The sequence below is a fragment of the Bidens hawaiensis genome, unplaced genomic scaffold (genome assembly GCF_021521415.1).
Source record: "Bidens hawaiensis isolate Kalapana, Puna unplaced genomic scaffold, B.hawaiensis_p1.1 tig00002839_1, whole genome shotgun sequence".
In the NCBI taxonomy this organism is placed as follows: Eukaryota; Viridiplantae; Streptophyta; class Magnoliopsida; order Asterales; family Asteraceae; genus Bidens; species Bidens hawaiensis.
The window spans coordinates 1,161,113-1,178,468 of NW_027491153.1; the positions used below are offsets into that span (position 1 = coordinate 1,161,113).

At 35.1% G+C, this 17,356-nt stretch overlaps 1 protein-coding gene across 1 annotated transcript; it reads right to left on the bottom strand.

The window, feature by feature from the left end:
• Window positions 1-535: 535 nt before the first annotated feature.
• Window positions 536-4,141, bottom strand: LOC143621340 (4-coumarate--CoA ligase-like 6). The gene is made up of 6 exons (XM_077092791.1): window positions 3,021-4,141; window positions 1,785-1,974; window positions 1,542-1,687; window positions 1,399-1,466; window positions 1,203-1,305; window positions 536-666 (listed from the first exon to the last, which is right to left on the bottom strand). Exons 1-6 carry the CDS (start codon window positions 4,092-4,094, stop codon window positions 553-555), a joined length of 1,695 nt encoding a protein of 564 aa, XP_076948906.1. The 5' UTR covers window positions 4,095-4,141; the 3' UTR covers window positions 536-552.
• Window positions 4,142-17,356: the final 13,215 nt, after the last annotated feature.

Below are 17,356 nucleotides of genomic sequence, written 5' to 3' on the forward strand. Positions count from 1 at the left end.
CGTCCCGCGAATAGTCGAAACGGGACGATTTCTACACCCGCGTGATTATCCCGAACCACACAATCGAGCAAACTCTCTGATACCAATTGTAGGTTCCCTGGACGGATCGCACGAGATATCTCGATCAACTCAGGTGCGGAATCCCTGCGTAGATCGTTACGAGTATAGAACACAAATCACACGAACACACGAAACGAACACACGTTATATAATAACTCAAACACGTGATACGATATCACTATTACAGACACACGTTACAGCTCTCGTAACAACTCGAACAAACTAACACGAACAACTCGATCACTTGAACCCAGCCGTAAGCTAGGTATATAAATACACGACAACTTCGCCTGACATGTTCAGGCGAAGTTGTCCATAACTTCGCTTGTCTAACAAGTTCGCCTAGGCGAACTTGTTAACAACTTCGCTTAAGACATATATAAAACATAATTAACATTACAGACTCGATTACAGACACTAGACTATGAACTACTGACATTATGCACCAACAAATGCGCATCGGGTTGTTGATCCAAGAGATATAAGGGCACATTAAAGTCTTGAATCTATTTGGTCCTTCAATTTCCTCCTCAGAATCTTTCCTGCTGCAGATCTTGGTATCATGTTAGTGAACATTACTCGTCTCACTTTCTTATAAGGTGCCACCTGTCACATTGTGGATCATGAACATCAAATGATTTGAAAAACTTTAGTGATTTAGATGAAAATGAAATGTAGATCAAGCGGGTCAATCAGGTCAAACGGGTTGAAAGACATTCAGATGCCAAGAAGCCTCTTACATATCTTTTTCAAGAAAAAGTTATCACTTTGAAAAATGTTTCTACAATCATATTTTACGATAAACATTAAAAATATCAAAAAGTGGATAAAGTTGATTCTGGGTCGGCTTGACCCGCACCAGAAACACCTTCTTTGGCCCATTTACCCGCCCGTATGATCCGCCCATTTCAACTTGCAACCAACATTATGAGATTTTTGGGATTGAGAATATATAGCTTTTACAAATCAAATTTTACACATATATAACATTAAAAATATCAAAATGTGGATAAAAAGTGATTGTGGGTCGGCTTGAACCCGCCTAAAAACACCTGCTTTGGCCCCTTTACCCACCCGCCCGACTCACTCATTTGCCACCTCACCATTATAAGATTGTTCAGATTGAAAATAATGATTCAAACCTGTTTAGCTACAAAGTCAATGATGCTAGACTCAAAAGCTTTAGCTCCTGGCTTCATCACAACAAATGCCACTGGAACTTCGCCTGCTTCCTCATCCTTCACTCTGTGTAATAAACAAAAAATAACTTCAAATTCATTATGTGATGAGATTATTGTCACCAAGAAAATATGTTATGAACAAATTAGTGACACTCACCCTGTTACTGCAGCATCAAGAATGGCCGGATGAGATGTTAACACATCCTCTAAATCAGCAGGAGCAATCTACATTACAGCCATTCGAAAATCAGTCATGTTATTCATATAAAAATAACCGGTATAAATCATTTATACGATTACCTGAAACCCTTTGTACTTTATTATCTCTTTCACACGATCAACTATATACAAATACCCGTCCTGGTCAAAATAAACAATGTCTCCTGTATGCAGCCAACCGTCCTTATCAACAGTCGATAGTGTCGCCTCCACATTGTTCAAATATTCTACCAAATTTAGACACAAAAGTATGTTAGATATCAAGAAATCTTTTATTATATGCGAGATATTTGAATCATAAAGAAAAATGTCCGCTTTAACTACCTTTCATTATAGCAGGCCCGCGTAACCAAAGTTCACCGGTTTTTCCAGGAGGGAGATGTGAACCAGTAACCCAGTCTACCACTTTGGCTTGCATGTTTGGAGCCAATAGTCCAGCCGACCCGTAATTATGCACTTCGCGAGTGTTTAACCCACGAGTGCCCACAGCTGTTGATTCACTCATGCCATAACCCTGAACACAAGCACTTAACGGTATAACTTGTGCAAACATGAAGATCATGTCAGCCATATTTTTACTCGATCGAACTGCTAAGCCCATTTTGTTAAATATTTTTTTCGCATTTTAACATTTCAAAAGTAAAATTTTACAACATAGAATACAAATGTATATTTTTCGTTTTGCATAACATACCAAGTAATTTAAATTAGACATAAACCATGTTTTAAAAAGATAAAACAAAAAATGAATTGGTTGAGCAAGTTAACCCGACACCATCGTAAAATTTGACATGAACCAAAAAATATGGCAGACACATAAACCCAAACACGACACGCGTATTCGTGAGTTGAAAGGAACGCGACCCATTTAAACCAAATTTTGTTCATATATTACTGCTTTAAAATTACAAATTTAAAAGAAAAAAATCAATGCAAATAAAACAAAATTATAAAATCTTGCGTTTACGTTAATTAGTTTCTATTTTAAGTTTTATTTTTTGACATAGTGCTTTCAAATTACAAACTTAAAAGAAAATTACAAATGTAAATAAAACAGAATTATAAAATCTTACGTTTACGTTAATTAGTTTCTATTTTATGACAGTGCTTTAAAATTACAAATTTAAAAGAAAATTACAAATGTAAATAGAACAAAATTATAAAATCTTACGTCTACGTTAACTAGTTTCTATTTTAAGTTATATTTTTTGAAATAGTGTTTTAAAATTACAAATTTAAAAGAAAATTACAAATGTAAATAAAACAAAATAATAATATCTTACGTTTACGTTAATTAGTTTCTATTCTAAGTTTTATTTTTTGACATAAAATACCAACTAATTTAAGTAATGACATAAAACATATTCTTTTTAAAAAAACAGGTTCAACAAGTCAACCCATGAACCATCGGGTTGACACAAACACAACCAACTTAGCTAAACAGGTTCGTTTATTCAAACCCAAACCTGCGAATTTATTTTGTTTTACCGTCGTGTCAATAATTTACACCACTTTTTACGTCTCTTTAACAACCAAGGGGTAAAACGGTAATTTCGTTACCTGAATAAAATAAACATGAGGAAAACAATGCACAAAGTCATCTATAATCCTTGTGCTCACAGGTGCAGCACCACAAGAAACCTGCTTCAAGCTCTTCAACCTCTCACCAGCACCACCCTTACCCGCCCTAATCAACGCGGTCACCAACAGCGGCACACCGGGGAAATGAGTCACCGCGTACCTATCAATACACCAAACCATCTCATCAACACTAAACTTCTTCATAACCACAATTTTAGTCCCTAATGACAAAACCCCCAAGCTTAATAACAAAAGCCCATAAATATGAAACATGGGGACCACACCCAAATATACATTCTCTTCAGGATGTTCCAACTTATATTGTGAAGCTTCAAATCTTACAAATAACTCCACTCCACATATTAAATTCCTATGACTCAATACCACACCTTTACTAGAGCCTGTGGTTCCAGATGAATAAAGTATAGCAGCAGTGTCATCTTGGTTAATTAAAGATTCACGAACAAATTCGCGATTACCCGAAAAAAGGTTATAAAAATTTGCATATTGAACATGGTTTGAATTAATATTTCCGGGGTTTTCGGGTACAACGATGGAAGGAATATCGATAACGTTTAATTCATCAGCTCGATCGATAACAGTGAAGGCGATACGCGTATTTAAACAGACTGTTTGTTTCTTAACCTCGGAGAAACTGCTTAACGGATTCATTGTAGTGACAATGGCACCAAGGTACAAAACAGCCAAAAGAATAATGGGATAGTAAATTGAATTTGGTAAGAGGATTAAGACGACGTCACCTTTGGCAACACCCATTTGGTGGAGCCCACTGGCAACAGATTTTACTAAAGGTTGGAGTTCAGAGTACGGGATGGAGGACCCGGACGTGGCGTCAACGAGTGCGGTTTGGCCAGCGTGTTTGTGCGAGAATATGCGCGAAACAACGTCGAGAAATGGGTCGGGTGGGAGGGTGACTGAAGGGTGTTTGCTGATGTAGATTCCAGTTTCGTTGGAGTAAAGATTATGTGACATGTTTTTGTTGTTTGAGGTTTTGAAATAGGAAATATTTGATGAAGAATGATAATCAGCCATTGGGCGTGAAATATGCAAGATTTTGAATAGTTGTTGAAGAATGGTTTAACGTAGGACCAGATACTTTTGAGTTTTGTACCTCGTACAAGTCTCATGCTCACTGTGGTATAAATAGAACATGCGTGAGTCGAGTCGGGTCGGGTTTAGTGGACTGATTGACTATAAAAAAGGATATATACTATTGTTTTAACAAAATAATAATATAGGTCAATTTTTAAAGGTTTAAAAAGACGTATGACGTTTAATTTCCTAATTTAACAGTAACAGAAAATCAAATATATTTGGGTAGGCTCACATATAACTAACATGAGAGAGGTGAATCATTGACTCACTAGAAAACGGGGTTTACAACAAGATTTTATTTAATTCTCTATTTATTTCAAGTAATGGAGGGAATAGAACTATTTAAAAAGTTTCAGGCTTGCGCAAAATCGGTTCAGTTGTAAGCGAGTTGTTCCGGAGCCATGCAAGGTAGGCTCACTCACTAATCGACCCGTTTGGCTCCTTTAAATTAAAGAGAAAAGTTTAATATATATAAATTATAACTCAATTTATAAGACTCTCGTTAGGCTATAAATTTTACATTGGCACATTATTTATAATTTGAAGAAGCACGGATCTAAACCCGGATAGGCTAGACCGATGGTTCCACAGAATACGGGTCAAATAACAAGTAACTCAGCAGTACGAATGATAACTCAGCAAGTCCGGTGACGGAAACCTGTAAAACAAAACACCGTGAGATCGTTACGGGAAGGACAAGAGTGGTGGTCTTCCCGTAACCACCATCCAGCGTGAGAATAAGTACAATTCTTAGAGAGAGAAAGTAATTTAAGTGATTGATGTAATATGTGATGTCTCAATCAATACCCCATGATGATGGACAGGGTATTTATAGCCGATGGTTAGAGAATATTATTGGTACAGCTGTCCTCATCTAGAATATGCTCTTTGTAACAAACTAGAGACGTGTCCACATATCATAGGACGAGACAACTGACCATGTGCACGGTTGTAACAACCTTACCAGCTGTCCTCCCCTAATTAGTTGTTGCATCATGTGCTTTCCAAGGAAGAATCTTCGCGTAAATTTTTTAGAAGAAAGTTGGTTACAACTGATTTGCTGACATCACTCTTCTGTCATCTTTGCGTGTAATGGGAATGTCTTGCGGATGACCTATGAGAGAGTTTTAAGTAACCCGCGGATAGTCTCTGGAGTTTTTCATTAATCTTTATCTGACTTAAGTTATGCGGGTGGTGTGAATGTTCTGCGGGTGACTTCTGAGGAAGCCCTGAATGACCCGCGGATGATCCTTTATGGGTATCTGGATCTTTTCACTACCATACCTCTATAAGTTCCCCAGTCCATTGTTTCTTCCGCGTAAAGTTTTATGTAGGTGAACTTTTGGACTTAAGATTTTTTTATGGGAATTTTGAATTTTTTGCTTGTGATTGTGGAGATATTTCTGTTCTTTTAAAGATAAGCATGGAAGGTTTGATGTGAAAACTTTGTAGATTCCGCGTGGTGATGTGACGTCTGTGCCTGCTGTCAACTATACCATACTGTACCTCCTTTTTCGCTTTTTCAGTTTTCCCGCGTGACGTGTCACCTTCTTACCAGACCATTCACTTTCTCTCTCCACTTTCGCCTTCCCATCACATGAACTACGATGGTATAAATATAACGTTTTGGGTTCCTTATAGAACTTTATCGCCTTTTCTTCCTCATCTTTCATCTGTATTTCTCTCAAATTCAAGATTATCATCTGTAATTTCTTGTCCATTATCCCTTTAGTCACCATTGCTCGATGTTTTTCGTTACCCCTAGAAATAATGGCCCAGGAGAAGAAAATTTCTCCGTTAATAGACCAAATAAAGATTAATTGGAAGAGCTCGAAGTTTGAGAAGCTCATAGCTACCTATGGCATAGCTCCATAATGGGAGCCGGAGTACCCCCGCTGCCAGATCCACGGTTGATAAACCTCCAGCATGTAAGATGGTTGTGTATGCTGAGTAATTTTCCACCGGGAACCTTCGGTTTCTGATAATCAAGTTTCTAGGAAATGTCATTACCGGCCATGGGATCCATCTTTCTCAAATCCATCGCTTCAGCCTGATGCAATTTGTCACTTTGAATTTGTTTGCATGGCTAACAATATTGTGCCCAAGGTGGATAAATATTTTGTGTTTTACAAGATGCACTGTCGTGGTGGTTGGTTCAACTGTGCCACTGTTGCCAAGAGGATTATATGAAATGAACCCCCACGCAGTGCCTATAATTGGAGGACCAAATTTTTCAGGTCCGTGAAGACGTGGTTCAGATAACCATGGCTCGTCGTCCTAACGAGAAGCTTCCGGACATGAGGATTGCACCTTTTTGAGTTGGGTGAGTTCTTTCTCAACCCTCGTCCTTTTAATGCACTTACTTCTGATGAGGTGATATTGTTGTTATCCTTGAGTGACGAATCATCACCCCGCAAAAAAAAGAAACTTATTACCAATACATCTGGACTGTCGGAAACTATGCGTGCTTTGGCAGAGCTGGAACGCAAAAGGAAGCATCGGGCTTCCAAGTCCAGCGACGTGAAAGAGACTGATGACCCGCCGAAGAAAAAACATGCAGCGGGGCAAAAGAAAGTGAAAAAGGTCCGTCTTGAGGACCGAGTCAAGGATGTGGCCATGCGGTCACCACCAAGTAAGTTATTATTTCCGCAAGGGTACATAAATTATTTCTTTGTACAACCACTTTTACCTATTCTATATTGCTCACAGAAAAAACAATTGCACCTGATCAAGGTGTAACTATTCAAGAACCACCATCCTCTCCGCAAACAATCATTATTCCTGAAGAAGATTCGGATTCCAAGGGGAAGAAACCGGTGCAGGATGTTGTGAACCTGGAGAGGGAAGAATCACTGCAATACTCACAACTCTCTCCCCCGCACTTTTCTCATTCTTCTCCCGTCCATCAAACAGGGGAAGGGGCGACCTCATATTCCCAACAATCTCCTCATGGGGCTCGATTTCATCGTCTTTCTGATTCAAGTTACTATGGGATGGCCAATCCGGGAGAGGATGACCACCTTCACATACAACATTGGCCCTTAAACCAGGGGTTGCGGTTCGCAGATGCGGATACCTGTGCTGAATTTCTCCGCCATGGAGTCCTGCCTGCGGAGCGTGCATTCCAACGTGGTCGTTCCCGCCATGATATTACCTGTGGTTTTAATTTTACTTTAGCCAATGTTGTGGCTAGCGGGCAAGAAAATTTTTGGGAGTGGATGTCTATGGGGGAGAAGCGGAGAGAGATGACGAACCAGGTGGAGGAAGCGAAAAAGATTGCTGATGAACAACGTCTAAAAGCAAACACTGCCAAGTGGAAGCTTAAGGATGCTGAAATCGCACTACAAGTTGAGAAAGATCGTCAAGCCGCTGCGGCGCGGTCTTGGGAAGAAGCATATAAAAAGCAAAACGATATCCTTGCTGCTGCCCGCGAAGATACCAAAAGGAAGCTGATCTGGCAAAGGTTTTGGAAGCCAACATTGCGCTGGAAAGTCAAGTTGTTGTGTAAGGTTATTTGATCAAGTCGTATGATGAAGAAGAAGCTGCAGAAAGAGCAAGCGAAAGAAATGGTGAAGCAGGCTGATGTGCTTAAATCCGACAATACTAAGCCTGTGAGAGCTCTTGATGAGTTGGAGGAAAAAGCAAAAAGGGCTGAAGAAGAGAAACAATGGCTTATGGTTGAGTGTCTTCCATTGGTACGTTGTCTTCCTTATCCAAATTCCTTTACTCGCTTCTTCTGTTTTTTTAGGTACCCATTACGTTCGTCATTTGAGAGGTGATTGACCATATCAAGACGGGCAAGAGCTGGAGGACTGTCTTGCAATATTGCTTAACATTTCTTCTCAAGCCGGCCGCAGGGTCGGTTTTGAGGAGGGTGTTGAGTACATGAAGACCCAACGCCCACTTGAAGAACATTCTTTGCACAACTGTGATTTGGAAGCAAATATAAAAAGAGGTTGCGGGAGTTTGATGATCTATCATTTCCTATTCAAGATGCAATTCCATAATTTGCCGCATATGCAAATGGTGTTTAATTACTTCGGGAGTATCTGGGTGGGTCCTAAGATGACAAACCACAAACTCCGACTTCTCAAGAGCAAGAAAACCCGCAACATCAAGATCAAGAAGGGCCATCAAACCCAGAAACATTTGTAAAATAGAATCTTGTGCAAATCATCCTTTTATGTAATAACGATTTTATGGAAACCTTTTGTAACCATGTTCTTGTAATCCTCTTTTGACTGATATAAATGAAACAATTCTTCTTTTCACTTTGTTTTATTATAAAAAATATAAGTGTAATGTAGGATCTTTATTTACTTTTCAATAAAAGATTATTATTATTATTATTATTATTATTATTATTATTATTATTATTATTATTATTATTATTATTATGTCTAACAGAATCTTGAAGACATGCAGATCATTTCTAGTATGCATATCAACTATCAAGTATAAGTTTAATGGAACGCGGGCCCATTCTGGCACGCATATCAGGTATAAGTTTAATGACACGCGGGTCACTTCTGGTACGCACATTAGGTGTAAGTTTACTGACACGCGGGTCACTTCTGGCACGCAGACCACGTGGCTCACTTCTGGCACGCAGACCAGGTATAAGTTTAATGACACGCGGCTCACTTCTGGCACGCATGCCAGGTTAAAAAATAATCCATATGCCTTATATTTACTCTATCAACCGGTGAACTAATCTTTGTATGCTAAAAATTTTGTGTGTTTTAATTTGTAAAAAGGTACAAACTTCATTTAAAAAAAAAGAAAAGAAAAGAAAAATGAGTTGGTTCGACGAGTCTAATCGAGTTCATTTACAATCCAAAGTTGGCATGCTAAACTCCTCAGTTTTGAATAGGCAAGTCTCATTTTTTAGTTTGGTCATAAAATGATCTATATTGATGAATGATACAACCAAACTTGCCTCGTTATCAGCCGTAATATAATTTCGTATCTATATTACCCTTCTCCTAACACCATAAAAGTTGGTCATGAATGAGACGATTCTTGGTCTCTTACGCTAGCCAAAGAAGCTATGATTTTTTTGGTTTCATTACCTGATATAAACAACATAAGAAAACAAAAGATGAGCTAGACAATTAATAAAAACCTAATCAAACCTAATCAAACCTAATAGTATTTCACGAGGATATCAGGGAAGCAATTAATTAATTTCCCTTTGAATTGGAAAATAAAAACCTAATCAAACCAATTAATCAAATTGAATGCTCAATTTTCACGAGGATATCAGGGTGATTAAGAGTATTCTTCTTACAAAAATAGTGAGAGTTTGATTTCTGTTGTGTGAATGTTAAGCAAGATTAGTTAACAAGATAGATTAGGTGCCTTGTAGAAAAAAATATAAAACTTCTAACTTTTATTTTACAAAGTAATTAGTTTGATTGAATTCATTATTTGTTTTAGTGATATGTACTAATTTAACGTGTTAATAATAATTCTCAGGAATATCATTAACAGTATATTCTTTTTACAATCCTAGGTACGCATACTAAACTTGTCAGTCTTGAATTAAAATCTCGTTTTTTATTTAGGTTACAAGCTGATTCATATTAAACAAATGACGACCAAACATACCTCATGACCAATCACAATATATTTTAGCGTTTCTATTACCCTTCCTTGATTAAAGTTGTCAGCCATGAATGACATCGTTCTATTAAGTCTCGTGTTAACAAAAGAAACCTTGGTGTTTTGTTTCATTATTAACCGATAAAGTCATAAAAACATTTAATATGAGGATAGCCCATCTGATAATAACACATGCTTTTTAAATCGGAGGTATAATTAATTCAGACTTATTTGTGTAAAATAGAGCATGAGTATCATTTGTGTTAAAAAGAAAATAAAACATAAAAAAGGAAATATGACTTAAAACATAAAAAAGAAAATATGAGTTTGAATAATGGAGCTAATGATTTTTTTATAATGTTAAGAAAATTTCGTGAAATTGAAATGTTAAGAATTCGACTTGTAGGGGCAACTAATTCTCCTTTTAATAGGAGAAGAATAACGGAATCTAAAACATATCTAATTAAACTCTTAATATCATAAATAAATTATGTGTAAAGTTAAAATACAAATTACAACAAAAATCAGAAACCTGATAAGAAATCTAATCAATTGATCTTAAATTTGAATGATGAATATTAATTTAAAAATAAAAATTGATCAGAAGGGCATGAATGTAATGATCCACTTATGATGATTTTCTCTCTCCACATTTAAGGAATATGTCAATTTATCTATTATTTTAAAATGTCTATAATTTTTTCATACGATATTATTTCTAGAAATTATTTTTATCATAATTAAAAACGTTTTTTTATCTTTAATTATAATACCATATTGTTATATAAGAATAAAAAAAAATTTGTGGGTTTTTTTTATATTGCGTTACTGTATTTGGTTGTCATTTTTGATTTTTAATCAAGTTTCTTAATGCATTGTCTTATACTGTAACATCCCAAAATTAAATAATAATATTTAATATATTTATTTGTTATGATAGAAAGGTTTACTTGAGTTGGTAAAGAAATAATAAAATAATAAAAATAAAGATCGAAAGATAAGTAGGCTAATTAGATGTAATTAATTATAGACCAAAAAATGAAAAATGATCTTTAGGTCCATGGGTTTAAGGGAGTATAAATACCCCTTAAACCCTAATCCTTTCCATTTCCATCCATTTTACACCATAGCCTACACCATAAAACACACTTAAGCAAAAAAAAAAAACACCTCCATAGCCGACGCCGAAGATCCGAACCCAAAAATCAAGCATAGTAATATTAGTCTTTAATCATACAAGCAAGAAACAAGCCCAAGGTCACGTATTAAAGCAAACCGTAGTTAGAAGTGAATCGTAAATGTACGTTTTATCTTAAAGATTACATTTTTATAGTCCGTGTTCCCTAAGGATTGATATGAAGGAAGATCGGTCATCCTTATGCAATAAAAATGTAAACTTGATGTTAAAATGGACTTAATCAACTTATTAGATAAAGGCTTAGCTAAAAACGGGTTTACGAATTATAAAGGTTTAAGCTTTATACCTAAAATGGGTTAGATCTTGATGATGTAATAATGTGGAGTGTAAAACGGTTAGGGAGGCTGGAGTGGTTAAAAGTTGTTACCTGAGCCTATAAAGGAATAAAGATAGAAAATAGGACCTGAAAGCATCAGACATGGAGTTCTCGGTCAACACGAGTTCTCGGTGACCTGAGTTCTCGGTCAACACGGGTTCTCGGTGACCTGAGTTCTCGGTGACCTGAGTTATCGGTCAAACTTGAGTTCTCGGTTCCAAGGGTTCTCTGCCTTGAGTTCTTGGCCACTCAGTTCTCTGTTAGGCTTTGGTCCTAGTCCCAGTTGGGCCCAGACATCATAATGGACAGTTGGGCCTAACCTAACTAAGTCCACAAGATGCTAAGCCCATGTCCTAATTTAAAACAAAACTAGCACATCACCATGAACTAAACAAACGAGCCCAACTTAGACAATACGTTGGTTAACTAAAATGCCAAATTAATTAATTATACAGTTAATTAACAAATATTTATATATATATATATAACAATTAGCCGTTCACAATTAAAGAAAGGGATAACGATTAACGGAGAGCGAAACAGGATCCATGTGAGTTTCTAGCCCCATTTCTTGTTATGTTTTCAGGGTCGTGTGCATACTCGATGTGATTAGTAAATACACTTACCTTAAGTGATAAGTGTATGCCTTATATGATTTATGAATGAATGAATGCTTGTCAGTGCCAGGTGATGGTTGATGATATGAATGTTGTATATGATAAAAATGAGGTATGTGCGTATGAAACTTATAATTATATATATATATAAATAAAGGTATGGCATGATAATATATATATGTATATATATATATTATCTTAGTTGCTGATTATAATTCCAAATATGAAAGTCATTTTTATAAATTATTATAAATTCATTTTTAAAGTGTACCATATTGAATTTCTTTGGTTTCCGTCAAGTCGAATAATAGATGGGTAATTATTTAAGAGTGAATATCCAACAAAACAAATTTAGAAACACAAATTTAGAATCAAGCGTTTGTGCGTACAAAGTTTGAAGTTGGTGATTGCATAGAAAGTTTATGGTATTTGAAAATAAAACATCAAGTTATATTTATTAACATGACCCAACTTAAAAAAAATAATTTTAATGTGTGTATTTGTAACATCCTGATTCTGATAAGATTAATAAAACAAGTTTCGTTTATTTAATAGTGTGTCGTGTATCAGTTTAGATAATAAACTATGAGAGGGTGGGCTTGGAATTTAAAAGATGGAATGGACCTTAGGTCCATGGGCTTAAGGTAGTATAAATACCCCTTAAATAATAAACCTTTCCATTTTTTTATCCATCTCTACATTATAGCCTACACCATCAAAAACACACACAAACACCATCTTATATCCCGAACCAATATCCGAAGGCGAAAACCCGAGCTTATGGGTGCTGGAACGTCGTGACGAGCCAACCCTACATCAAGACCAGCTCGTGTTCTAAACCAACTCGTTTAAGGTACGTTTATAGTTAGAAATCGTCCGTTTAGGTTCGGTTTCGTTTAGGTAATCCTAGATCTGTATGAAAATGATGAAAACGAAGCAAACGAACTAATCCACAGAGCAATCCATTAACATTTGATAGGTCAATTGATTGTTGTGATGAGGCGTATGTATATATCAATTAAAACACCCTTTAAACATGAATTTTTGGCCGATTGGACACTTAGGGTTTGTTGGCGCCAGTATTACGAGTCTACATATACGAAAATCGTGTTATTTGGTTGAGACTTGAGGTTAATTGCTGAATCCGTTGATGTTGACTGTGTTGATGTTCTTGATGATGTTGACTTTGACCTCTGAGTCAAAGTCTGGATAAGATTAATACAATTCGTTAAGATAAGGTAACGAATTAGTAAACCAATTCGTCAGGACAAGATAGCGAATCAGTTCCCCAGTTCGTTATGATCAGATAACAAATCAAGTGATTCGTTACTCACCCAATTCGTTATGTTAAGATAACGAATCAGGTCACGTCAAGATAACGAATTAGCTAACGAACTAATATAACGAATCAGATCAAGTAAGATGACGAATCAGATAACGAATCAGGTGATTCGTTACTCGCCAATTCGCTAAGTTCTGATAACGAATTAGACCATGAATCAGGCTACGATCAGATAACGAATTAGGCTTAATTCGCTATAACAAATGGGTTAGAGAATAAAATAATAATTTAAAATCCTAATGGAAAATGTGTTAAGACAGCTCGAACCCCTTGGACCCTGTTAGGGGCTGTCGCCCCTAGACCCCGCTGCCAAAGGCGCTGCCCCCGGACCCCCGTTCGTTGGGGGTTATAAACAAACTTGAGACACGTTATGGGTGGTGATAGATAATTGATACGTGTAATTGTTATACAGTTAGTCGTGCGTAGCTCAAGAATGGAATAACCATTAACGAGGAACGTAACCGAGTTCAGGTGAGTTTCTAGGCCCATTTCCTTGTTATGTTTTCGGGGCTGTGTGCATACTCGATGTGATAGTTAATACACTTACCTTAAATGGTAGTGTATGCCATGTATGATTTATATGTTAATTATGTATATCTTGAATGTGAACGAAAGCTTGTCGGTACGTGATCGATCTTCGGATATCGCACGTATTTACAAGGGAGGTATGTATGTAATGGATGAATGTGTATGATAGATATATGTACAACATATGAATATGTATGAATGAGTAAAGAATGTATATGTATGTTATGGGTATGTAAAGACAGAATGTACGAAGATGAAGAAGTAAGGGATCAGACCCTAATAATATATGAGATAGAGAAGTAAAGAGGGATCAGACCCTACTAATATCTGAGATAGACAAGAAAGGGATCAGACCCTAATAATATATAAGATAGAAAAAGGAAAGAGGGATCAGACCCTAATAATATCTGATATAGATAAGAAAGGGATCTGACCCTAATAATATCTGAGATGAAAATGACAGTAAATATATAATATGAAAGTAATAAAGTATGTACGTATGTATGAAATTATGTAATGAAAGTAAATACTAAAGTAATTATTATGTATCTTTGGATGCATAATTGAAGGTAAATGTATGTATTGTAAGATATGTGATTAACTAGAACTCACTAAGCGTAGCTGACTTTTAGTATGCACGCATGTGAGTATGATGAGACAGCTGGCTTGAGCGGGGACACATGGCGGAAGAATAAGAGCCTGGCATCTAAAGACGCAAGTTGTTTTATGATTAATGTTTTGATTTTGAAAGACATGAATTTTTTAAGACAAGTTATGAATTATTGTATAATATTTATGAAAGTTTTATATTCCGCTTAAAGTTTTAATTAACTATGATATTTAGAACTGTGTTTATGAGTAATCCAACGTCCAAAGTAGGGTACCGGTAACGGGGCCTTACAGTATTTTATGTAATATGTTTACTTATGAACCTTGTGTAGCATATGTAGTTAATTTTGTGTACTTTGTGGTTGAATAATTAATGTAATTTGGGTAATCGGTGTAGATTTCGGCAACTTATATCATTTGTGTATTGTGTAGTAACTTGGGTAATTTGTGTATTTGAGACAATTTTTGTAATTTATGTAGTTTTTGTAATTTGTATGATCTGAGTAATATATGTAATTTGTGTAGTTTAAGTAAATTATATAATTTTTAAATTTTGTTATTTTTTGTTAATATGTGTTATAAGATTATTATTAATTGTATAATTATAAACATACATCAAGTTTAATTTGTCTTTAAAAAAATAGCAAATCTAGTATCCTTTTGTTTAAGAGATTTATAATGTTTTATTTACAAATATATTTTTTTTATTATTTAAAAATCCAGTCAAACTAAAAAATATAGAATTTAAAAATTGTTGAAAAGTAAAATGATGTAAACTAGAGCTTTTCCAACCACACCGGAGGTGTGGTTAGAAAACCGCGCAAACCACCACTTAGAGCTCTGTGGTTTATAGATGTTTTCTAAAATTACGTGTTTTTTTGTCTTTTATCTAACCGTGGCTTATAGCTACATGTGGCATATGTGTCTTTTAAAAATACGTGTTTTTTTGTCTTTTAATTTTAATTATTTTGATTATTGTTTTTTATTTTGTTGGTTTATTAAAAAATTTTTATTGATTTTCTTTATCAAGAATTACAAAACTTATAATGAAGCAATGTAAATAAACGATATATATACACACACAACCATTACAACAAATTTGTATGATAATAACAAAATGTAGCTAAATGGCATCGCCACTAGCGTGGTAACAGGTGATGCTTAAATCTTAGGATTATGTGACGATAAAAAGCACAAAAACCACCACCATGTTCTGACCATTAAGCGAGCACATCGAGCATTAGGCGTGGTCTCGAGGACAATGACGACGTTGTAATAAAAACACAAAAACCACCACCATTACAACGAATTTGTACAAATAATAACAAGATGTGTGTGTGTGTGTATATATATATATAAATGATAACGTCATCATCGTGTTAACAAACGATAATTAAATCTTATGATTTACGTGACAATAAATAACACAAAAAAACCACCACCACATTCTGACCTTGAAGCAAGCACACCGGGCGTCAGGCGCGGTCGCGAGGACGACGATAGACCGGGATTTAGATGTAGGTTTGATAGCGACGAAGACAACAGTGACATTCGTGACACTGCCATTAAAATAAATGTTTGTTATTATTTGTACAAACTCGTTGTAATGGTTGTGTGTATGTATATATTGTTTATTTACATTGTTTCATTATAATTTTATAATTTTTGAAAAAGAAAATCAACAAAAAAATCTTTTTTAATAAAACAACAAAATAAAAAACAATAATTAAAATAAATAAAATTAAATCAAAAGTAAAATAAATTAAACACAAAAAGACAAAAAATAAACATCTTTTGATAAATACCATTATATCCAACGGAGAACACTATCCATGTCATATAAGGGGGTGTGAGATGTGGTTAGCAAGACCCGTAAACTATTGTCTTTTCTTTTTGGTATTTTTACCTTTATACCGATTTCTTAATATAATACTATTTTTTCTCTTTCATATTTAAATATTAAATTATAATTTAATCACAACCACACAATACCAAATATTTAATTAAATATATGGCTACAATTAGTTTTTAAAGTTATTAAAACTCAATTGGTTCTCAAAATATCATTCCATAGTATAAAAAAGCCATGGGATGAAACTAAATATTGTACACTGCATATTTTTTTTAGTTATTGAAGATTATTTTCTTTAGGAGATCAATTGTGACTTGTGAGTTGTAAATTGTAGGTGGGTTTGAGCTATGACATTAATCCTCATGATCTCATTAATATAACCAGTGCATGTGCTGGTAATTGGGTGAACATGAAACCCTATTTAAAATTATTTTCTATAATGGATTCGAAAGATGACCCTAATAACTATTTGGGTTAACCGGCTTAACCCGAATAATACTTTTTGACTCTATTCAACCCAATTTGAAGTAACTTATTCAGGTTTGGGTTGGGTCGGGTCAATAGGGTTCGGGTATTTGAACACTCCTAGTGGTAGTGGTAAGAGGGTGGTGGAGGTGATGTAAGGTGAAAGACAGGATGAAATGAAAAAGAGGGGCGGTGAATGGAATGAATTTTGGGTATTTTAGAAGGAATGTAATGGACTAGGTAATAGATACTTCCATTCCAAGAACTAACCAAACACTTTTTTTTCTCATTCGTAATGAACCATTTCATTCCGTATTCCATTACTACATACCAAACACTACTTCAATTTTACACCATAAAATGTAGTGTTCAGTTACTTTGTGGTTATCCCATTTGTCTTCTTTCATTTTATATTTTGATACATGTGTTGAATATGGTTTTAGTTTGATATTAGAAAATAAAGAAACCTTTAGGGTATGTTTGGTTAGAGACAATGTAATGAAAGGTGAATAGAATGGAAAAATGAATGAAATGGACAAGAATGAATCATTATCATTCATTTGTATTGTTTGTTTAATCTATGCAAATAAAATGAATTATTAATTTATGTTGTTTGGTATCAAAAAAAATATAGGCATAAAACAGAAATAATAAAATTACTTCTATCT

Bases quoted from the DNA above. Each gene is read 5' to 3' on its own strand.
- LOC143621340 (XM_077092791.1), bottom strand. From the start codon at position 4,094: ATGGCTGATTATCATTCTTCATCAAATATTTCCTATTTCAAAACCTCA. The intron at 1,467-1,541 runs GTAATCGTATAA...GCTGTAATGTAG, and splicing joins TAAAGTACAAAGGGTTTCAG to ATTGCTCCTGCTGATTTAGA. The intron at 1,306-1,398 runs GTGAGTGTCACT...TTTATTACACAG, and splicing joins CTTGATGCTGCAGTAACAGG to AGTGAAGGATGAGGAAGCAG.